Source organism: Gobio gobio (genome assembly GCF_949357685.1).
Source record: "Gobio gobio genome assembly, chromosome: 9".
Classification (NCBI taxonomy): domain Eukaryota; kingdom Metazoa; phylum Chordata; class Actinopteri; order Cypriniformes; family Gobionidae; genus Gobio; species Gobio gobio.
In genome coordinates, this window is record NC_137115.1 from 645013 (window position 1) to 669509 (window position 24497).

General features: G+C 48.8%; 1 protein-coding gene across 7 annotated transcripts in view; it reads left to right on the forward strand.

Moving 5' to 3' along the window:
- Window positions 1–24497, forward strand: part of ppfia1 (PTPRF interacting protein alpha 1) — a 95063-nt gene that overhangs the window by 19267 nt on the left and 51299 nt on the right. For 6 of the 7 annotated variants that reach the window (XM_079824665.1, XM_079824669.1, XM_079824670.1 and 3 more), the window contains exons 3-13: window positions 490–654; window positions 933–1007; window positions 1089–1190; window positions 2367–2591; window positions 5935–6081; window positions 14526–14660; window positions 15075–15158; window positions 19136–19267; window positions 19382–19444; window positions 19597–19679; window positions 19756–19897. In XM_079824665.1, the coding sequence (XP_079680791.1) occupies window positions 490–654; window positions 933–1007; window positions 1089–1190; window positions 2367–2591; window positions 5935–6081; window positions 14526–14660; window positions 15075–15158; window positions 19136–19267; window positions 19382–19444; window positions 19597–19679; window positions 19756–19897 (1353 nt within the window). The remainder of the gene's footprint in view (window positions 1–489; window positions 655–932; window positions 1008–1088; window positions 1191–2366; window positions 2592–5934; window positions 6082–14525; window positions 14661–15074; window positions 15159–19135; window positions 19268–19381; window positions 19445–19596; window positions 19680–19755; window positions 19898–24497) is intronic. The other variant, XM_079824668.1, reaches the window with a different exon arrangement.

A 24497-nucleotide genomic window follows, 5' to 3' on the forward strand; every position in this document is an offset into this window, starting at 1 on the left:
AACGACATGAGGGTGAGTAATTAATGACAGAATTTTCATTTTTGGGTGAACTAACCCTTTAATAAATGCCATTAGTCTGGGCACTGATCAGGGATCAGCCCACTGACTTATAATGTCCTGATCAGTGTCCTGACTACTGAACTAGGGAGCTGATTGAGACCATGATTGAGACGCACGCGTGGTGTTTGTATGAAGTATCGCCCTCCCTGTACATCACCTAGCAGCAGCAGCGCCGCCTCAGACACGCTTCTGCTGTGTAAAGACATAGAATTGATTTTACTCAAATCTTTTTTATTTTAATCCCGTCCTCTGGTCATTTTTGACCCGAAGGCCCTGAGTGAGACCCATAGATGAAGAACCCCAGAGGGTTAATGACAGGAACACTGGATATGATCAGTCGTGTGGACGCCCAGCGTTTCTCTCTCATCACATTGTGCGACTGCAGGTCAGATCTAACGGAGTGTGTGTGTGTGTGTGTGTGTGTGTCAGCTGTTGCTGGAGCATCTGGAGTGTCTGGTGTCCCGCCATGAGCGCTCTCTGAGGATGACGGTGGTGAAGCGGCAGGCTCAGTCTCCGGCCGGAGTCTCCAGTGAGGTGGAGGTGCTCAAAGCGCTCAAATCTCTCTTCGAGCACCACAAAGCCCTGGATGAGAAGGTACAGCGTCAGGAAACACACGTGTGCCGCCCGCGGCTCGTCTGTGCTGAGCCTCATGTGTGTGTGTGTGTGTGTGTGTGTGCCTGTGTCTGTGTGTGTGTGTGTGTGTCTGTGTGTCTGTGTGTCTGTGTGTGTCTGTGTGTGTCTGTGTGTGTGTGTGTCTGTGTGTGTGTGTGTCTGTGTGTGTCTGTGTGTGTCTGTGTGTGTCTGTGTGTGTCTGTGTGTGTCTGTGTGTGTGTGTGTGTGTGTGTGTGTGTGTGTGTGTGTGTGTTCCTCAGGTGCGGGAGCGTCTGCGTGTGGCTCTGGAGAGGTGCAGCCTGCTGGAGGAACAGCTGACCGCCTCTCATAAGGAGGTGAGACACACACTCTTCTCTTCAGCCAATCACTGAGCTCAGTCTGAGCGGATGGTTGATGTTTGTGCTGGTGTGTTGCAGCTGGTGTTCATGAAGGAGCAGAGCAATCAGAGGAAGCTGTTCATGGACGGGTCAGCAGAGGTCAATCACAGCTCTGATGATGCACCCAACACTAATGGAAAGGTAAACGTCTGTCCATCCACTGAAAGTCCCGCGACCCAAACGTGATCGTGGCAAAATTAAGCTTTTACTCGCATGATAAACACTGGATGCAACACTACAGTTAGTCCACGGTTCAATACACACCTCGGTTTTTAACCACGGTTTTCGGTTCGGTTCTGATGTCATCAGTTTTTTGCTATTCTATTCTAAGCCAACAGCAAGAGGTTAAGGAGAAAAAAGTTCAATTTTTTATTGCAAAACTCTTTCTTTATTTTACTTAAAAGAATTGAAAAACCTTACTTAAACTTAAAACTTTACTTTAAAAAAAAAAAAAAAAAAAACCTTGTACACATTCCTAGTGTATTGTATAATATAAAATAAATATATAGATTTACAGTGGCAGCTCAGAGCAGTACAGCAGCATTTAAGCATGAAATTGAATGAATAAATGTAAAATCAAAACACTTCACAGACTTCACTATAAAATATACACTGATTCTTATTAAAGCTGCTGTATTAGTTCTTCAGTCAAGAGCAGTGAGTGATTTTCTCTTTGTCTTTTGTTGTTGTATTAACATTAAAGGGATAGTTCACTCAAAAATGAAAATTCTGTCATCGAGAAATAAATACAGGTTATGAACAACATTAGAGTGAGTAAATAATGACATTAGAGGTGAACTGTCCCTTTAAGGACGGCGTGTTCACTAAAGGCTGCGCCGCTGTCAATTAAAGACCTGCACACATCTAATATACACACACACACCTATTTTACTTTCACTTTAGACATAACAGACTGTGTTTATGTTAACCTTGTGTGTATTTGACAGTATTAGCGCAGTAAGACGACTCAGTCCAGTAATCGCGTGTTTGACAGGCGCTTGGAAAAGCGCATAAAGCCGGCAAGGCTGTAAAATGCACACAAATAATGAACTTTGGCTATTGTGAATAACTCTAGTGTTCAGTGAGTGTAACTCTACCACTGACCTGTGATGTGAATGTATGTCGTGTTGTTCAATATTGGGATGGAGGCAAATTATAGAATGTGTAGAAAAATAATAAATTAAATGCAAAACCGAAAAAAGCGCGCATTGATCCGTTAATGCCGTACCAAACGGTTCAATATTATATTGAGAATTGTGGCATCCCTAATCAATACAACTACGAGTGGTGTGTGTGTGTGTGTGTGTGTGCTTACAGCAGCGCTTGTCAGACCTCTCTCTGGGTCCAGAGGAGGATTGTGGGAAGGGTGGGGACCTGCAGGAGGCGATGGAGAGGCAGAGTAAAGAGCTGCTGCTGATGAAGGAGCGAGTGGCGACTCTGTGCGGCCGCATCGCGGAGATGGAGGAGGAGCTGGACACCGCCCGCAAGGACCTCATCAAGTCTGAGGACGCCAACAGCCGCCTGCAGAGAGACATCCGGGAGGTGTGTGTGTGTGTGTGTGTGTGTGTGTGTGTGTGTGTGTGAGAGTGACTGGAGTGTGTGTGAGTGTGTGAGTGTGTGAGTGTGCGAGTGTGCGAGTGTGCGTGTGTGCGTGTGTGCGTGTGTGCGAGTGTGCGTGTGTGCGTGTGAGCGTGTGAGCGTGTGAGCGTGTGAGCGTGTGAGCGTGTGAGCGTGCGTGTGTGAGTGTGTGAGTGTGTGAGTGTGTGAGTGTGCGTGTGTGTGTGTGTGAGTGTGTGTGTGTGTGTGTGTGTGTGTGTGTGTGTGTGAGTGTGTGTGTGTGTGTGTGTGTGAGTGTGACTGACCGCTGGAGTGTGTGTGCGTGTGTGTGTGTGTGTGTGTGTGTGTGTGAGTGTGACTGACCGCTGGAGTGTGTGTGTGTGTGTGTGTGTGTGAGTGTGTGAGTGTGTGAGTGTGTGAGTGTGTGAGTGTGTGAGTGTGTGAGTGTGTGAGTGTGTGAGTGTGTGCGTGTGAGTGTGCGAGTGTGCGTGTGAGTGTGTGAGTGTGACTGACCGCTGGAGTGTGTGTGTGTGACTGACCGCTGGAGTGTGTGTGTGACTGACCGCTGGAGTGTGAGTGTGTGTGTGTGTGTGTGTTAGGGCTGCACGATATGAGGAAAAGCTGCGATGTGCGATAACATTGTTTAATATTGCGATGACGATATGACTTGCGATAAATATTCAAATGTGAATGTTAGCTTTACTGTTCCCATGTCCTAGTGCTTTAATGGGTCGTGTTCAGTGTTGGGCAGTAACACATGCATCACGTATTCAGAATACATATTATCAGTAACTGTATTCCGTTACAGTTACAATTTAAATAGTTGATATTTAGAATACAGTAGTACATTGTTGAAATCAATGGATGACATTAACCATAGCCTACTTCTGTTTCATGAGTTTATTTACTCTCTAAATAAATTAAGGCAACTCAATGCATTTCTCAGAACGCCCCAATATGAAAACGAAAAAAGCACGGTTTGCGTGATCAGTCGGAAGAGGAGCAGCGGGAGCTGGAGGTAGAGATGGAGCCACAACAACTGAGCCAGGGCAAGAAATTGTGTCTATCTTGGAAATTCAAACAGCATTTCATATTAAAGAAAGAGAAGAGAGAACGAAATCTAACACGGCAGTGCAGCTGTGCAGTGGGGGGGTGGTTGGGGTGGCGGCTATACACGCACGCACGCCTATATATTTTTTTTATATAGCCTATATTATATATATAAATTCGTTATATATTCGTTAAATATATTATTCGTTTATATATTTTATTTTCAAAATGTAGGCTATTTAATTGAGATTGACGTATCTATATATATATTTATATAGGCTACCTCAATTAAATAGCCTACATTTTGAAAAAAAAAAAAGGCTCAAACATGCGTGTTTATTTTAGGAGGCCTACTTCCGTCAGTGAAACAACAAACTACAGTCTGTAAAACATTTAAATAAATATCTGTAAATAATCGAAATATAAATAGTATAAGTTAAATATTAGTTAAAGAAAAGATTAGTTTATATTTCCCCACAGACGTGTGTCGTGCCTCTTTGCGCTGAAAGCTGACACGAGCAGGAAAGAAGCAGCGTTTTCTGATATCTTCATGTTTTCTCCTGATGTTCTTAAACTGATCGGCTACTTGTAGTAAAATGTGAAGAACGAAATGATCTTCCGCAGGGTCAAGAACTGAGGCTTTGTTTGATTATGCGCTGTGAGAGAAAGCCAAACTAAAAATCTCCGGCGTGTATGAAATACGCTATAGGCTACACATAAACTTGACCAAGTCTAATAGCAGCACAAACTGTGTTAAATAAAGTAAAGTTTGAAGTAAAATGTATCTGTCCTACTCCGTTTTCTACTTTACCATAGTAAATGATGTGAATATAGCCTAGGCTACTCCTAAATACATCAAACAAGGAAGACACGTTTAATCCCCTGTGAGAGACGTAAATGAGGATTTGGGGAAACAAATAAGAGATTCCATGTCCAGTAGAATAAAATGGAGTAAGCCTGAGCCTATTGTTAAATTCGAGGAAACTCGTGTGACCAGATCGCAAAACGCAAGCAATCTTAAATTTGTCTCCCCACACAAAGCCTCCTCTCTCGTTCAGCCTGATCATGTGTTTCCATGGCTGCGATGTAACCTTTAATTGCAAACCTATTATTTATTTTGTAAATGAAGCTTTGTGCTTCACTCGTGTCATTAATATTCACGTAAAACAGCATTCACAAACAGAAAAAAGTGTTTTGTCCGCCCACCGCCGGTGCTCCTGCTTATTGACCTGCAACTTTACATCCTCCTGATTTACCAGCTCAAGAGCCGATGGCCCCGCTGACGGCAGCTACATATTTTATAGCATATGTTTAGTAAGCAGGATTTGATGGCAGCATTCTTATGTGGCGTTCACACCGGACGCGATTCGCGCGAAGGTGGACGCGTGTACATTTTGAGTTTTGAGCGAATCGCGCGTGACATTCACTGCACAACAGATGCGAATTCGCGTCATGGGCGGGGCTTCCGCCAGCAGCTCGTCTCGTTGAGAAATGGCTGACATGGGCTGTGTTTACATGTCTTTTTTTTTGTTCATATCTACTGTTAATGTGTGGCAAAACGTAGTTTTAAGACTTTTTCAGTCGATAATGTAGTTGTTTAAAGCTCAAATCTGTGGTTTATTTACATAAACAGTGCCTATTTGAACATTTTATCTGCCGTTGTCGGAGCTGTGAGCTCCAGTGGACAGCGCGCTCAGCGCACGTGAAAGCCGACGAGGGCAACCTTTCCTCGGCCAGTCCTTCTGCCGTCTCCCGCTGGCTCTGATGTCTCTGTGGTGTCTCGAGCTATAATTCGTCTTGTAACGGCCGATCTTTGGTCTCATGGATCTATAATTTGTTCCCTGGCAAATCGTTTAGGCTGAGGGCAAAGATAAGTTTCATTACTTTATATTGTCCGGTGTGAACGCACCATTAGACTTATAAAATACAATTCAATGTGGAAGTAATCCAAGTGTTCAGAATACGTTACTCAGATTGGCGCATGTAATCTGTTTTCCCTTATTAATCGTGTCAGGCTGTCGGTTGCGATGTGTTCATCGAGCGAGTTCATATCGCGATGACGATGAAAATTCGATGTATCGTTCAGCCCTAGTGTGTGTGTGTGTGTGTGTGTGTGTGTGTGTGTGTGTGTGTGTGTGTGTGTGTGTGTGTGTGTGTGTGTGTGTGTGTGTGTGTCTGTGTCTGTGTGTGTGTGTGTGTGTGTGTGTGTGTGTGTGTGTGTGTGTGTGTGTGTGTGTGTGTGTGTGAGCGTGTGTGTGACCGCTGGTGTTTCTCTCAGTCTCTGGCTCAGAAGGAGGACATGGAGGAGCGGATCACCACGCTGGAGAAGCGCTATCTGGCGGCTCAGAGGGAAGCCACATCTGTCCACGACCTCAACGACAAGCTGGAGAACGAGATCGCCAACAAGGACTCTCTGTTCTGCCAGGTGTGCCCTCACACACACACACACACACACACACACACACACACACACACACACACACACACACACACACACACACACACACACACACACACACACACACACACACACACACACACACACACACACACACACACACTGCCCCTGCCCCTAAACCTAGCCCTCACAGGAGACTGTGCAGTTCACTTTCTGTGAAAAAAAACTAATTCTGTGATTTATAAGCATTTTGAAAAGTGAGGACATGGGGAACGTCCTCATATTTCACCCTCTTTTTGTAATACCCATGTCATTATACACATTTGTGTCCTGATATTTCACAAAAACATGCCCCCACACACACACACACACACACACACCATTACACACACATCAGCACCACCACACACACACACACACACACACACACACACACACACACACACACACACACACACACACCATTACACACACATCAGCACCACCTCACACACACACACACACACACACACACACACACACACACACCAGTACACACACATCAGCACCACCTCACACACACACACACACACACACACACACACCATTACACACACATCAGCACCACCTCACACACACACACACACACACACACACACACACACACACACACACACACACACACACACACACACACACACACACACACACACACACACCATTACACACACACACACACACACACACACACACACACACACACACACACACACACACACACACACACACACACACACACCCCATTACACACACACATCAGCACCACCAGGATCATCAGGGTCCCGTCCTGACATTCACAGCTCCAGAGGTCATCATGCCCTCTCATTGGCCCTCATTTATCAATCTTGTGTAGAAACGGGCGTATATGTTGGCGTGAGATTCTGCTTCCTCTCCTCTCACCGCCTGATGTATGAAGCTGTTCGCACCTCTGAAATCCAGGCGTCCGCAAAACCTGCCCTTGATAAATGCAGCGGCTGAAAACGATCGTCATTAGAATAACACGCCCCTATATATTCAAGACTCCGCCCCCCCCCACGCCCTCATTTTACGCCATGGACACTCGGAAGACGGCAAAGAAGCGAAACTTCTCTGACGTGGAGATCGAGACCATCACCGGGGAAGTGGAAAAAAACTAAATTGTGTTATTTGGGAGTTTAAAGAGTGGGATTAAAGGCGCCCACAAAAAGCTGTACGGTGGAAATCCAGTTTAAAGCTGTTTGGATGAGAAATTACCTCACAATTCATTATTTTACAGCACGTGTTTTGAAATAATATGCATTTAATTTCGTATCACATCACATGTATTGGGGTGTACAATAGTGATGATGATGTGATGTGGAGCACCATTCATTCACATTAATATAATTGCATGACAATTTGTTAGATTCTTATTATTATTATGATTTGTATTATTAATGACGCTTATTGTTATTTAGAAGAAATGTCGTTATTATTATTATTTATTTATTATTTTGTCAGTGTGAGTTATGTTCAGTCCAGTCCGTGCGCAGCTGCCGGGGCTAACCAACGTCAGGTAAAGCGCACAGGCTCAACTGGAGGAATACATATCAAATGCTTTGGTGAAGTCACACAAATTAAACATTGAAGTCCATGTTGCACAAAAATAAACAGAAGTTTATAATTACTTCCCTATTCGCACGGGATTAGTATATGTGGGGAGCTCTGGTGATTTGTAATAATCGCAGAGAATGTCTGTGATCTTAATCCCGTGTGAATCGGCCATGTCTGAAATATGTAAAGTAAAAATTCTCCCGTAAATGACCTGCCATATCTCGCCGAACACAGGTCCTGTGATAATATTAGTCCAGTGCGAATCGGCATCTGTGATTTGGCCGGGATTAGGCGGATCGTATATATTTTTTGCAAGGTTTTTGTTTTCTGTGTGCATTTCTATCTTTATCTTTCACGAAGAATGGAGCTCGGCTGCATATGCGCACCGTTATGACTTCACGAGCAGCCGTGCGGATTATAGGCTACTACTGTCACTTTAGAATGAGCACAATTTGGGAGTAAATTGCTTGAATGGTGTGTTTAATATTATTCTTAATGAAAAACACAAAAACAGAACATGTGACAACTCTCTTTAATGGGCACTTTTACATTAGCTTTGAAACTGAATCTTCCGCCGTATATTGTTATTATTGCTCAGTTACGTTTTTAATTGTAGCGTCTGTTCTCTAACTGAACGAAATTATTTGTATTACTATAAAACAATAAAAATGATATCGATAGGACTGTTTATATTTTCATACAGCTATATCTATAACGAAAAAACATTTTCAAGTAACATCATATCCGGGAGATAAATCAGTAAATTTGAGTAAAATCACAGCTTATCCTGTGCGAATGCGCCACGCAAAACTCAGATGTGGAGAGTCATTTCTAAATCACACGAGTCCCCAGATCATACTAATCCCCTGCGAATAGGGCTTTATTTGCTGTTGTTGTTGTTTTTTTCACAGTGGGTCATAATATAGCATATCTTTGTCAGTGCGTTTTGTGGTGTTAGGAATTGTTTTTCTGCGCATTTTCGCACTAACTCAACACGTGCGTCCACCACCTCCTGAGCTGGCGTAGGATTTGAGCCGTACGCAAACCTCCATATCGATGAATCTCAAAGTCACGTGGTTTTGGGTGTACGCTGGAAAATTGGTGTACGCACTTTTGATAAATGAGGGCCATTAACACTGGGAAATGTAATATTATAAGTGTGTGTGTAAAGTATTATGTGGAAAATATTTAGTTTGCATTACATTGACATGATATTTTTACACATCATAGTACTGCTCATTAGGGGTTGAACGACTTCCGATTTTTTCAAGTCGACATTTATGTGATGAAAGTCGAGTCGAAGTCGACCAGTCGCTGATGACGTCCGTCTCAAACACACGTGCATATAACATGTGCTGTATGTTAAACGCTCTGCAACGCACCCCCGTCCCTATGAAGGCTGAACAGAGCAAGTACACCAGACCTGCAATCCGGATGAAAATAACAGCGTTTCCTCGGCATCACGGCAACACCACTCCAGCCTAACTATACCACAACACCACTCCAGCCTAACTATACCACAACACCACTCCAGCCTAACTATACCACAACACCACTCCAGCCTAACTATACCACAACACTCCAGCTTAACTATACCACAACACCACTCCAGCCTAACTATACCACAACACCACTCCAGCCTAACTATACCACAACACCACTCCAGCCTAACTATACCACAACACCACTCCAGCCTAACTATACCACAACACCACTCCAGCCTAACTATACCACAACAACACTCCAGCCTAACTATACCACAACACCACTCCAGCCTAACTATACCACAACACCACTCCAGCCTAACTATACCACAACACCACTCCAGCCTAACTATACCACAACACCACTCCAGCCTAACTATACCACAACACCACTCCAGCCTAACTATACCACAACACCACTCCAGCCTAACTATACCACAACACCACTCCAGCCTAACTATACCACAACACCACTCCAGCCTAACTATACCACAACACTCCAGCTTAACTATACCACAACACCACTCCAGCCTAACTATACCACAACACCACTCCAGCCTAACTATACCACAACACCACTCCAGCCTAACTATACCACAACACCACTCCAGCCTAACTATACCACAACACCACTCCAGCCTAACTATACCACAACACCACTCCAGCCTAACTATACCACAACACCACTCCAGCCTAACTATACCACAACACTCCAGCTTAACTATACCACAACACCACTCCAGCCTAACTATACCACAACAACACTCCAGCCTAACTATACCACAACACCACTCCAGCCTAACTATACCACAACACCACTCCAGCCTAACTATACCACAACACCACTCCAGCCTAACTATACCACAACACCACTCCAGCCTAACTATACCACAACAACACTCCAGCCTAACTATACCACAACACCACTCCAGCCTAACTATACCACAACACCACTCCAGCCTAACTATACCACAACACCACTCCAGCCTAACTATACCACAACACCACTCCAGCCTAACTATACCACAACACCACTCCAGCCTAACTATACCACAACACCACTCCAGCCTAACTATACCACAACACCACTCCAGCCTAACTATACCACAACACCACTCCAGCCTAACTATACCACAACAACACTCCAGCCTAACTATACCACAACACCACTCCAGCCTAACTATACCACAACACCACTCCAGCCTAACTATACCACAACACCACTCCAGCCTAACTATACCACAACACCACTCCAGCCTAACTATACCACAACAACACTCCAGCCTAACTATACCACAACACCACTCCAGCCTAACTATACCACAACACCACTCCAGCCTAACTATACCACAACACCACTCCAGCCTAACTATACCACAACACCACTCCAGCCTAACTATACCACAACACCACTCCAGCCTAACTATACCACAACACCACTCCAGCCTAACTATACCACAACACCACTCCAGCCTAACTATACCACAACAACACTCCAGCCTAACTATACCACAACACCACTCCAGCCTAACTATACCACAACACCACTCCAGCCTAACTATACCACAACAACACTCCAGCCTAACTATACCACAACACCACTCCAGCCTAACTATACCACAACACCACTCCAGCCTAACTATACCACAACAACACTCCAGCCTAACTATACCACAACACCACTCCAGCCTAACTATACCACAACACCACTCCAGCCTAACTATACCACAACACCACTCCAGCCTAACTATACCACAACACCACTCCAGCCTAACTATACCACAACACCACTCCAGCCTAACTATACCACAACACCACTCCAGCCTAACTATACCACAACACCACTCCAGCCTAACTATACCACAACACCACTCCAGCCTAACTATACCACAACACCACTCCAGCCTAACTATACCACAACACCACTCCAGCCTAACTATACCACAACACCACTCCAGCCTAACTATACCACAACACCACTCCAGCCTAACTATACCACAACACCACTCCAGCCTAACTATACCGCAACACCACTCCAGCCTAACTATACCGCAACAACACTCCAGCCTAACTATACCGCAACACCACTCCAGCCTAACTATACCGCAACACCACTCCAGCCTAACTATACCGCAACACCACTCCAGCCTAACTATACCGCAACACCACTCCAGCCTAACTATACCGCAACACCACTCCAGCCTAACTATACCACAACACCACTCCAGCCTAACTATACCACAACAACACTCCAGCCTAACTATACCGCAACACCACTCCAGCCTAACTATACCGCAACACCACTCCAGCCTAACTATACCGCAACACCACTCAAGCCTAACTATACCGCAACACCACTCCAGCCTAACTATACCGCAACACCACTCCAGCCTAACTATACCGCAACACCACTCCAGCCTAACTATACCACAACACCACTCCAGCCTAACTATACCACAACACCACTCCAGCCTAACTATACCACAACACCACTCCAGCCTAACTATACCACAACACCACTCCAGCCTAACTATACCACAACAACACTCCAGCCTAACTATACCACAACAACACTCCAGCCTAACTATACCACAACACCACTCCAGCCTAACTATACCGCAACACCACTCCAGCCTAACTATACCGCAACACCACTCCAGCCTAACTATACCGCAACACCACTCCAGCCTAACTATACCGCAACACCACTCCAGCCTAACTATACCGCAACACCACTCCAGCCTAACTATACCGCAACACCACTCCAGCCTAACTATACCGCAACACCACTCCAGCCTAACTATACCGCAACACCGCTCCAGCCTAACTATACCACAACACCGCTCCAGCCTAACTATACCACAACACCGCTCCAGCCTAACTATACCACAACACCACTCCAGCCTAACTATACCACAACACCACTCCAGCCTAACTATACCACAACAACACTCCAGCCTAACTATACCACAACACCACTCCAGCCTAACTATACCACAACAACACTCCAGCCTAACTATACCACAACAACACTCCAGCCTAACTATACCACAACACCACTCCAGCCTAACTATACCACAACAACACTCCAGCCTAACTATACCACAACACCACTCCAGCCTAACTATACCGCAACACCACTCCAGCCTAACTATACCGCAACACCACTCCAGCCTAACTATACCACAACACCACTCCAGCCTAACTATACCACAACACCGCTCCAGCCTAACTATACCACAACACCGCTCCAGCCTAACTATACCACAACACCACTCCAGCCTAACTATACCACAACACCACTCCAGCCTAACTATACCACAACACCGCTCCAGCCTAACTATACCACAACACCACTCCAGCCTAACTATACCACAACACCACTCCAGCCTAACTATACCACAACACCACTCCAGCCTAACTATACCACAACACCACTCCAGCCTAACTATACCACAACACCACTCCAGCCTAACTATACCACAACAACACTCCAGCCTAACTATACCACAACACCGCTCCAGCCTAACTATACCACAACACCACTCCAGCCTAACTATACCACAACACCACTCCAGCCTAACTATACCACAACACCACTCCAGCCTAACTATACCACAACACCACTCCAGCCTAACTATACCACAACACCACTCCAGCCTAACTATACCACAACAACACTCCAGCCTAACTATACCACAACACCACTCCAGCCTAACTATACCGCAACACCACTCCAGCCTAACTATACCACAGCACCACTCCAGCCTAACTATACCACAACACCACTCCAGCCTAACTATACCACAACACCACTCCAGCCTAACTATACCGCAACACCACTCCAGCCTAACTATACCACAACACCACTCCAGCCTAACTATACCACAACACCACTCCAGCCTAACTATACCACAACACCACTCCAGCCTAACTATACCACAACACCACTCCAGCCTAACTATACCGCAACACCACTCCAGCCTAACTATACCACAACACCACTCCAGCCTAACTATACCACAACACCACTCCAGCCTAACTATACCACAACACCACTCCAGCCTAACTATACCTCAACACCACTCCAGCCTAACTATACCACAACACCACTCCAGCCTAACTATACCACAACACCACTCCAGCCTAACTATACCACAGCACCACTCCAGCCTAACTATACCACAACAGCGCCGCGATACAAAATGGCCTCACCCCCCCTTATTTAATATTCTCGGAGGAGGGGTTTATGTAAATATTGGGGCTGGTGATGTCACAGACCCTGGAGGAATGTCTGTAGTTCCCACCGGCCGTTTGCTGTAGTTCTTAGAAACTGATTTCTTTAAAAGCAAATATCTCCCTTTGCTTTAAACTTTGAACGTTGTAAATTTGCAGATGTTGTCTATGCTCAAGCAGCAACACTACACGCTAGCTAAAGTTAGAATAGTGAAATCGTGGTTTACCACCCCTTTAATTCTACTTGCCAGCGTCTCTCTACTAACAAGCTGTGAGTTTTAGCTACTAAGAAATATATGTTATTACTTTTCAGTTTCTAAGCTATTTTAGTGATACATCACAGAACAGTGTTGATATATTTCTGCGCTACTGAATGGTTTTGTGTAAGGCATGCGCGTGATCTCCGCGTGATGTGCGAGCTATGTGTGTGTGTGTGTGTATTACAATGCAGCCTGCATTTAGAACGGTGATTAACTGACCTGTACAATAAGCGTGCATTCTCCCGATCCATTTTGAGCTTCCAGATGGTATAATCAAACATGTCTTGTGGAGAGCTCTCTGTATTTATTTGTCATTTTTAACTGTTGGAAACAGAGCCTGCATGTCAGGAAATGGCTCATCCTGTTGCGCCCTCTATAGGCAGAGACTAGTCGACGTCAAGCTTAAAGCGTCACGGCAGAGCATTACAGTCGACTAGTCGCTGCAACCCCTACTGCACATTACACATATTTACACATTATTAAATACAATTTTATTTATTTTAATACATTTATTTAAAACTAATTAATATTTTATTTTTTGTGTGTGTCTGTGTTTTTGTGTCTGTGTGTTTCTGTGTGTGTGTGTGTGTTTCTGTGTGTGTGTGTGTGTGTCTGTCTGTCTCTGTGTGTGTGTCTGTCTCTGTGTGTGTGTGTGTTTCTGTGTGTGTGTGTGTGTGTGTGTGTGTGTGTGTGTGTCTGTCTGTCTGTGTGTCTGTCTGTGTGTGTGTGTGTGTGTGTGTGTGTCTGTCTCTGTGTGTGTGTGTGTGTGTGTCTGTCTCTGTGTGTGTGTGTGTGTGTGTGTGTGTGTGTGTGTGTGTGTGTGTGTGTGTGTGTGTGTGTGTGTGTGTGTGTGTGTGTGTGTGTGTGTGTGTGTGTGCAGGTGGAGGAGAGGAGCCGGCAGCTGCAGGAGCGGCTGGAGTTGGCGGAGCAGAAGTTGCAGCAGACGCTCCGCAAGGCAGAGACGCTGCCCGAGGTGGAGGCGGAGCTGGCGCAGAGGGTGGTGGCGCTCACCAAGGTACGGGGTCATGGTGGGGTCATGGTGGGGTCAGACAGGGATCACACCTCGAACCCCAGTCCGGCCGCTTTGACCAAAGTAATCAACCCTGAGGAGACCCGATCAGGCCCCAGAAGAGACGGGGAAGGGCCAGTGCTTCAGGAACAAGAGCTAATGAGGGCGGGGCTTGATTCTGATTGGATGGTTGTGGTTTGCTATTGGTGGATCTCATGTGAGTGACAGGTGGCCCCGCCCTCATCATCAGAGAAGAGATGAAGTTATTCTGACTCAAGATTATTAACACAATAATGTGGGATCACTGACTCTTCTGTGGCTCGTTTGCTGAATCTCTTGTGTTTCTCATGTGTGTGTGTGTGTGTGTGTGTGTGTGTGTGTGTGTGTGTGTGTGTGTGTGTGTGTGTGTGTGTCTCTCAGGCCGAGGAGCGTCATGGGAACGTTGAGGAGCGTCTCCGGCAGATGGAGGCGCAGCTGGAGGAGAAGAACCAGGAGCTGCTCAGGGTGTGTGTCATAAAGACATTCATACTTTAATTCATCAAGAACACATTAAACTGATCATGTGACATACAGACATTTCCTCTGAACTTTACATTCATCAAAGAATCCTGAGAAATGTGTTTACAAGCTGTGATGATGAGTGTGTGTGAGCATCAGATCCTCATCGGGTCAGAGAGGGGTCAGAGAGGGGTCATGTGAGGGTCATGTGAGGGTCATGTGAGGGTCATGTGAGGGTCATGTGAGGGTCATGTGAGGGTCATGTGAGGGGTCATGTGAGGGTCAGAGAGGGGTCATGTGAGGGTCATGTGAGGGGTCATGTGAGGGTCATGTGAGGGTCATGTGAGGGTCATGTGAGGGTCATGTGAGGGGTCATGTGAGGGTCATGTGAGGGGTCATGTGAGGGTCATGTGAGGGTCATGTGAGGGGTCATGTGAGGGGTCATGTGAGGGGTCATGTGAGGGGTCATGTGAGGGGTCATGTGAGGGGTCATGTGAGGGGTCATGTGAGGGTCATGTGAGGGTCATGTGAGGGTCATGTGAGGGGTCATGTGAGGGTCATGTGAGGGTCATGTGAGGGTCATGTGAGGGGTCATGTGAGGGGTCATGTGAGGGTCATGTGAGGGGTCATGTGAGGGGTCATGTGAGGGGTCATGTGAGGGGTCATGTGAGGGTCATGTGAGGGGTCATGTGAGGGGTCATGTGAGGGTCATGTGAGGGGTCATGTGAGGGTCATGTGAGGGTCATGTGAGGGGTCATGTGAGGGTCATGTGAGGGTCATGTGAGGGTCATGTGAGGGGTCATGTGAGGGGTCATGTGAGGGTCATGTGAGGGTCATGTGAGGGTCATGTGAGGGTCATGTGAGGGGTCATGTGAGGGGTCATGTGAGGGTCATGTGAGGGGTCATGTGAGGGTCATGTGAGGGTCATGTGAGGGTCATGTGAGGGGTCATGTGAGGGGTCATGTGAGGGGTCATGTGAGGGGTCATGTGAGGGTCATGTGAGGGGTCATGTGAGGGGTCATGTGAGGGGTCATGTGAGGGTCATGTGAGGGTCATGTGAGGGTCATGTGAGGGGTCATGTGAGGGTCATGTGAGGGTCATGTGAGGGTCATGTGAGGGGTCATGTGAGGGGTCATGTGAGGGGTCATGTGAGGGGTCATGTGAGGGGTCATGTGAGGGTCATGTGAGGGTCATGTGAGGGGTCATGTGAGGGTCATGTGAGGGGTCATGTGAGGGGTCATGTGAGGGTCATGTGAGGGGTCATGTGAGGGGTCATGTGAGGGTCATGTGAGGGTCATGTGAGGGGTCATGTGAGGGTCATGTGAGGGTCATGTGAGGGGTCATGTGAGGGTCATGTGAGGGGTCATGTGAGGGTCATGTGAGGGGTCATGTGAGGGGTCATGTGAGGGGTCATGTGAGGGTCATGTGAGGGTCATGTGAGGGTCATGTAAGGGGTCATGTGAGGGGTCATGTGAGGGTCATGTGAGGGTCATGTGAGGGGTCATGTGAGGGGTCATGTGAGGGGTCATGTGAGGGGTCATGTGAGGGTCATGTGAGGGGTCATGTGAGGGGTCATGTGAGGGGTCATGTGAGGGGTCATGTGAGGGGTCATGTGAGGGGTCATGTGAGGGTCATGTGAGGGGTCATGTGAGGGGTCATGTGAGGGGTCATGTGAGGGGTCATGTGAGGGTCATGTGAGGGTCATGTGAGGGTCATGTGAGGGGTCATGTGAGGGTCATGTGAGGGTCATGTGAGGGGTCATGTGAGGGGTCATGTGAGGGTCATGTGAGGGTCATGTGAGGGTCATGTGAGGGGTCATGTGAGGGGTCATGTGAGGGTCATGTGAGGGTCATGTGAGGGGTCATGTGAGGGGTCATGTGAGGGTCATGTGAGGGTCATGTGAGGGTCATGTGAGGGGTCATGTGAGGGTCATGTGAGGGTCATGTGAGGGTCATGTGAGGGGTCATGTGAGGGTCATGTGAGGGTCATGTGAGGGTCATGTGAGGGGTCATGTGAGGGGTCATGTGAGGGTCATGTGAGGGTCATGTGAGGGGTCATGTGAGGGTCATGTGAGGGTCATGTGAGGGGTCATGTGAGGGGTCATGTGAGGGGTCATGTGAGGGTCATGTGAGGGTCATGTGAGGGTCATGTGAGGGTCATGTGAGGGTCATGTGAGGGGTCATGTGAGGGGTCATGTGAGGGTCATGTGAGGGTCATGTGAGGGTCATGTGAGGGGTCATGTGAGGGTCATGTGAGGGTCATGTGAGGGGTCATGTGAGGGTCATGTGAGGGTCATGTGAGGGGTCATGTGAGGGTCATGTGAGGGTCATGTGAGGGGTCATGTGAGGGTCATGTGAGGGTCATGTGAGGGTCATGTGAGGGGTCATGTGAGGGGTCATGTGAGGGTCATGTGAGGGTCATGTGAGGGTCATGTGAGGGTCATGTGAGGGGTCATGTGAGGGTCATGTGAGGGTCATGTGAGGGTCATGTGAGGGGTCATGTGAGGGGTCATGTGAGGGTCATGTGAGGGGTCATGTGAGGGTCATGTGAGGGTCATGTGAGGGGTCATGTGAGGGTCATGTGAGGGTCATGTGAGGGTCATGTGAGGGGTCATGTGAGGGGTCATGTGAGGGTCATGTGAGGGTCATGTGAGGGTCATGTGAGGGTCATGTGAGGGGTCATGTGAGGGTCATGTGAGGGTCATGTGAGGGGTCATGTGAGGGTCATGTGAGGGTCATGTGAGGGTCATGTGAGGGGTCATGTGAGGGTCATGTGAGGGTCATGTGAGGGGTCATGTGAGGGTCATGTGAGGGGTCATGTGAGGGTCATGTGAGGGGTCATGTGAGGGGTCATGTGAGGGGTCATGTGAGGGTCATGTGAGGGGTCATGTGAGGGGTCATGTGAGGGTCATGTGAGGGGTCATGTGAGGGTCATGTGAGGGGTCATGTGAGGGGTCATGTGAGGGGTCATGTGAGGGGTCATGTGAGGGTCATGTGAGGGGTCATGTGAGGGTCATGTGAGGGTCATGTGAGGGGTCATGTGAGGGGTCATGTGAGGGTCATGTGAGGGGTCATGTGAGGGTCATGTGAGGGGTCATGTGAGGGGTCATGTGAGGGGTCATGTGAGGGGTCATGTGAGGGTCATGTGAGGGGTCATGTGAGGGTCATGTGAGGGGTCATGTGAGGGGTCATGTGAGGGTCATGTGAGGGGTCATGTGAGGGGTCATGTGAGGGGTCATGTGAGGGTCATGTGAGGGTCATGTGAGGGGTCATGTGAGGGTCATGTGAGGGGTCATGTGAGGGTCATGTGAGGGGTCATGTGAGGGTCATGTGAGGGTCATGTGAGGGGTCATGTGAGGGGTCATGTGAGGGTCATGTGAGGGGTCATGTGAGGGTCATGTGAGGGGTCATGTGAGGGGTCATGTGAGGGGTCATGTGAGGGTCATGTGAGGGGTCATGTGAGGGGTCATGTGAGGGTCATGTGAGGGGTCATGTGAGGGTCATGTGAGGGGTCATGTGAGGGTCATGTGAGGGTCATGTGAGGGTCATGTGAGGGGTCATGTGAGGGTCATGTGAGGGGTCATGTGAGGGTCATGTGAGGGTCATGTGAGGGGTCATGTGAGGGGTCATGTGAGGGTCATGTGAGGGGTCATGTGAGGGGTCATGTGAGGGTCATGTGAGGGTCATGTGAGGGGTCATGTGAGGGGTCATGTGAGGGTCATGTGAGGGGTCATGTGAGGGGTCATGTGAGGGTCATGTGAGGGTCATGTGAGGGGTCATGTGAGGGGTCATGTGAGGGTCATGTGAGGGGTCATGTGAGGGGTCATGTGAGGGTCATGTGAGGGGTCATGTGAGGGTCATGTGAGGGGTCATGTGAGGGGTCATGTGAGGGGTCATGTGAGGGGTCATGTGAGGGTCATGTGAGGGTCATGTGAGGGTCATGTGACTCTGAGGGCTGCTAATATCGTGTTCTCTGTGGTGAAGGCGCGGCAGCGGGAGAAGATGAACGAGGAGCACAACAAGCGTCTCTCAGAGACGGTGGACAAGCTTCTGTCCGAGTCCAACGAGAGGCTGCAGCTGCACCTGAAGGAGCGCATGTCCGCGCTGGAGGACAAGGTACAGCCTCACACACACACACACACACACACACACACACACTCACCATCACACACACACCATCACACACACACCATCACACACACCTCACGCCTGTGCTTCTGTGTGACGCAGAACGCTCTGATCCGGGATCTGGAGCACACGAAGAAGCTGATCGAGGAGGCTCATCATGAGAAGGTCAGTGTCTCTCTCTCTCTCTCTCTCTCTCTCTCTCTCTCTCTCTCTCTCTGTCTCTCTCTCTCTCTCTCTCTCTCTCTCTCTCTCTCTCTCTGTCTCTCTCTCTCTCTCTCTCTCTCTCTCTCTTCACGTGTGTTCTTCTGTGACCGCAGGAGCAGCTGCTCATCCAGATGGAGACCATGAGGGCGGAGCACGAGAGGGGGCGGAGCAGGAGCAACTCTCTGCTGCATCATGGGTAACTCGAGGACGTGTCATGAGTCAGCCGTTCGTGTCTTTGCTTTGCATTGTGATGTGTCTTTTGTCTCGCGCAGGCGTTCTCATGTGAGCGGCACGCCTGATTTCAGGTTCCCGGTGTCGGTGTCGTCGGCGATGGACAATCACTACAGCGGCGCTCTGGTGCTCCGGCGGCCCCAGAAGGGCCGAGCGTCTGCTCTCCGAGACGAGCCGTCCAAGGTGAAGTCCCGCTGGAGCTAAAGCCCTGTCCCCTCAGAACTAGAGCCCTGTCCCCTCAGAGCTAAAGCCCTGTCCCCTCAGAACTAGAGCCCTGTCCCCTCAGAACTAGAGCCCTGTCCCCTCAGAACTAGAGCCCTGTCCCCTCAGAACTAGAGCCCTGTCCCCTCAGATCTAGAGCCCTGTCCCCTCAGAACTAGAGCCCTGTCCCCCTCAGATCTAGAGCCCTGTCCCCTCAGAACTAGAGCCCTGTCCCCTCAGAACTAGAGCCCTGTCCCCTCAGAACTAGAGCCCTGTCCCCTCAGAACTAGAGCCCTGTCCCCTCAGAACTAGAGCCCTGTCCCCTCAGAACTAGAGCCCTGTCCCCTCAGAACTAGAGCCCTGTCCCCTCAGAACTAGAGCCCTGTCCCCTCAGAACTAGAGCCCTGTCCCCTCAGAACTAGAGCCCTGTCCCCTCAGATCTAGAGCCCTGTCCCCTCAGAACTAGAGCCCTGTCCCCTCAGAACTAGAGCCCTGTCCCCTCAGAACTAGAGCCCTGTCCCCTCAGAACTAGAGCCCTGTCCCCTCAGAACTAGAGCCCTGTCCCCTCAGAACTAGAGCCCTGTCCCCTCAGAACTAGAGCCCTGTCCCCTCAGAACTAGAGCCCTGTCCCCTCAGATCTAGAGCCCTGTCCCCTCAGAACTAGAGCCCTGTCCCCCTCAGATCTAGAGCCCTGTCCCCTCAGAACTAGAGCCCTGTCCCCCTCAGATCTAGAGCCCTGTCCCCTCAGAACTAGAGCCCTGTCCCCTCAGAACTAGAGCCCTGTCCCCTCAGATCTAGAGCCCTGTCCCCTCAGATCTAGAGCCCTGTCCCCCTCAGATCTAGAGCCCTGTCCCCTCAGATCTAGAGCCCTGTCCCCTCAGAACTAGAGCCCTGTCCCCTCAGATCTAGAGCCCTGTCCCCTCAGAACTAGAGCCCTGTCCCCTCAGAACTAGAGCCCTGTCCCCTCAGATCTAGAGCCCTGTCCCCTCAGATCTAGAGCCCTGTCCCCTCAGATCTAGAGCCCTGTCCCCTCAGATCTAGAGCCCTGTCCCCTCAGAACTAGAGCCCTGTCCCCTCAGATCTAGAGCCCTGTCCCCTCAGATCTAGAGCCCTGTCCCCTCAGAACTAGAGCCCTGTCCCCTCAGATCTAGAGCCCTGTCCCCTCAGATCTAGAGCCCTGTCCCCTCAGATCTAGAGCCCTGTCCCCTCAGAACTAGAGCCCTGTCCCCCTCAGATCTAGAGCCCTGTCCCCTCAGAACTAGAGCCCTGTCCCCTCAGAACTAGAGCCCTGTCCCCATCAGAGCCGGCTTTCTGCAGGTCTTAGGGCGCTTTCACACACACCTTGTTTGGTCCGGATTTTCTGACTTTTCAGTTTGGTCCGAATCAAAATTGCAGGTGTGAAATCTCCCCTGACCACGGTCCGGATCAAACTGAACAAAGGTTCGGTTCGGTTCGTTTCTAGTGTGAATCATATTTTCTGTATGGTTCGTACTTTCAGAGCATTTACAGGAAGTTCCTGTTTATGTTTAAATATTATAATGTTATTTTTAAACTTCAACTAGGCTACATTGATTATGAAAAGTGAAAAACTGCGCAATATGTCAGAAGATTTTGAAATAAATTTTGTATGATTTTGCTTAGAAAGCCTTTCTTTAAAGTGAACTTCGTTTTGTATAAATTGTATCTTCATTTTAATCAACGTTTAATCAGATAAATGCCTGGATTTAATAAATAAGAAGCAAATAGTCTATAGCAGACAATAATCACAGGAGCGATCACATGCTTTACACATGAACTGGAGCGTCTCAAATAAACCCAAACTCAGCAGCGACTGCCTCACACACATGAGAAATATTTGAATATAAAGCTTGAAATGTCCACTTTTAAACGTAACGAACAGAAAATAGTCCAGCAATGCGACTGATCAATAGTGGCAGCGATATGAGTCCGTTCATTCACTCTAGTCAAAGACACACATCCGTTTACAAACCAATCAATGTCCAGATGCCGCTCACATGATGATGACGAGTGGACACGCGTGTGTCATGTGCAGTTCTTTAGTGCGCTCGCATGATGATGACGAGTGGACACGCGTGTGTCATGTGCAGTTCTTTAGTGCTCCCACATGATGATGACGAGTGGACACGCGTGTGTCATGTGCAGTTCTTTAGTGCGCCCACATGATGATGACGAGTGGACACGCGTGTGTAATGTGCAGTTCTTTAGTGCGCCCACATGATGATGACGAGTGGACACGCGTGTGTCATGTGCAGTTCTTTAGTGCTCCCACATGATGATGACGAGTGGACACGCGTGTGTCATGTGCAGTTCTTTAGTGCGCCCACATGATGATGACGAGTGGACACGCGTGTGTCATGTGCAGTTCTTTAGTGCGCTCGCATGATGATGACGAGTGGACACGCGTGTGTCATGTGCAGTTCTTTAGTGCGCCCACATGATGATGACGAGTGGACACGCGTGTGTCATGTGCAGTTCTTTAGTGCTCCCACATGATGATGACGAGTGGACACGCGTGTGTCATGTGCAGTTCTTTAGTGCGCCCACATGATGATGACGAGTGGACACGCGTGTGTCATGTGCAGTTCTCTAGTGCGCCCACATGATGATGACGAGTGGACACGCGTGTGTCATGTGCAGTTCTTTAGTGCGCTCGCATGATGATGACGAGTGGACACGCGTGTGTCATGTGCAGTTCTTTAGTGCGCCCGCATGATGATGACGAGTGGACACGCGTGTGTCATGTGCAGTTCTTTAGTGCGCCCACATGATGATGACGAGTGGACACGCATGTGTCATGTGCAGTTCTCTAGTGCGCTCGCATGATGATGACGAGTGGACACGCGTGTGTCATGTGCAGTTCTCTAGTGCGCTCGCATGATGATGACGAGTGGACACGCGTGTGTCATGTGCAGTTCTTTAGTGCGCTCACATGATGATGACGAGTGGACACGCGTGTGTCATGTGCAGTTCTTTAGTGCGCCCACATGATGATGACGAGTGGACACGCGTGTGTCATGTGCAGTTCTTTAGTGCGCCCACATGATGATGACGAGTGGACACGCGTGTGTCATGTGCAGTTCTTTAGTGCGCTCGCATGATGATGACGAGTGGACACGCGTGTGTCATGTGCAGTTCTTTAGTGCGCTCACATGATGATGACGAGTGGACACGCGTGTGTCATGTGCAGTTCTCTAGTGCGCTCGCATGATGATGACGAGTGGACACGCGTGTGTCATGTGCAGTTCTCTAGTGCGCTCGCATGATGATGACGAGTGGACACGCGTGTGTCATGTGCAGTTCTTTAGTGCGCTCACATGATGATGACGAGTGGACACGCGTGTGTCATGTGCAGTTCTTTAGTGCGCCCACATGATGATGACAAGTGGACACGCGTGTGTCATGTGCAGTTCTTTAGTGCGCCCACATGATGATGACGAGTGGACACGCGTGTGTCATGTGCAGTTCTTTAGTGCGCCCGCATGATGATGACGAGTGGACACGCGTGTGTCATGTGCAGTTCTTTAGTGCGCCCACATGATGATGACGAGTGGACACGCGTGTGTCATGTGCAGTTCTTTAGTGCGCCCGCATGATGATGACGAGTGGACACGCGTGTGTCATGTGCAGTTCTTTAGTGCGCCCACATGATGATGACGAGTGGACACACGTGTGTCGTGCAGTTCTTTAGTGCGCCCACATGATGATGACGAGTGGACACACGTGTGTCGTGCAGTTCTTTAGTGCGCTCGCATGATGATGACGAGTGGACACGCGTGTGTCGTGCAGTTCTTTAGTGCGCCCGCATGATGATGACGAGTGGACACGCATGTGTCATGTGCAGTTCTCTAGTGCGCTCGCATGATGATGACGAGTGGACACGCGTGTGTCATGTGCAGTTCTCTAGTGCGCTCACATGATGATGACGAGTGGACACGCGTGTGTCATGTGCAGTTCTTTAGTGCGCCCACATGATGATGACGAGTGGACACGCGTGTGTCATGTGCAGTTCTCTAGTGCGCCCACATGATGATGACGAGTGGACACGCGTGTGTCATGTGCAGTTCTTTAGTGCGCTCGCATGATGATGACGAGTGGACACGCGTGTGTCATGTGCAGTTCTTTAGTGCGCCCACATGATGATGACGAGTGGACACGCGTGTGTCGTGCAGTTCTTTAGTGCTCCCACATGATGATGACGAGTGGACACGCGTGTGTCATGTGCAGTTCTTTAGTGCTCCCGCATGATGATGACGAGTGGACACGCGTGTGTCATGTGCAGTTCTTTAGTGCGCCCGCATGATGATGACGAGTGGACACGCGTGTGTCATGTGCAGTTCTTTAGTGCGCTCACATGATGATGACGAGTGGACACGCGTGTGTCATGTGCAGTTCTTTAGTGCGCTCACATGATGATGACGAGTGGACACGCGTGTGTCATGTGCAGTTCTTAAGTGCGCTCACATGATGATGACGAGTGGACACGCGTGTGTCATGTGCAGTTCTTTAGTGCTCCCGCATGATGATGACGAGTGGACACGCGTGTGTCATGTGCAGTTCTTTA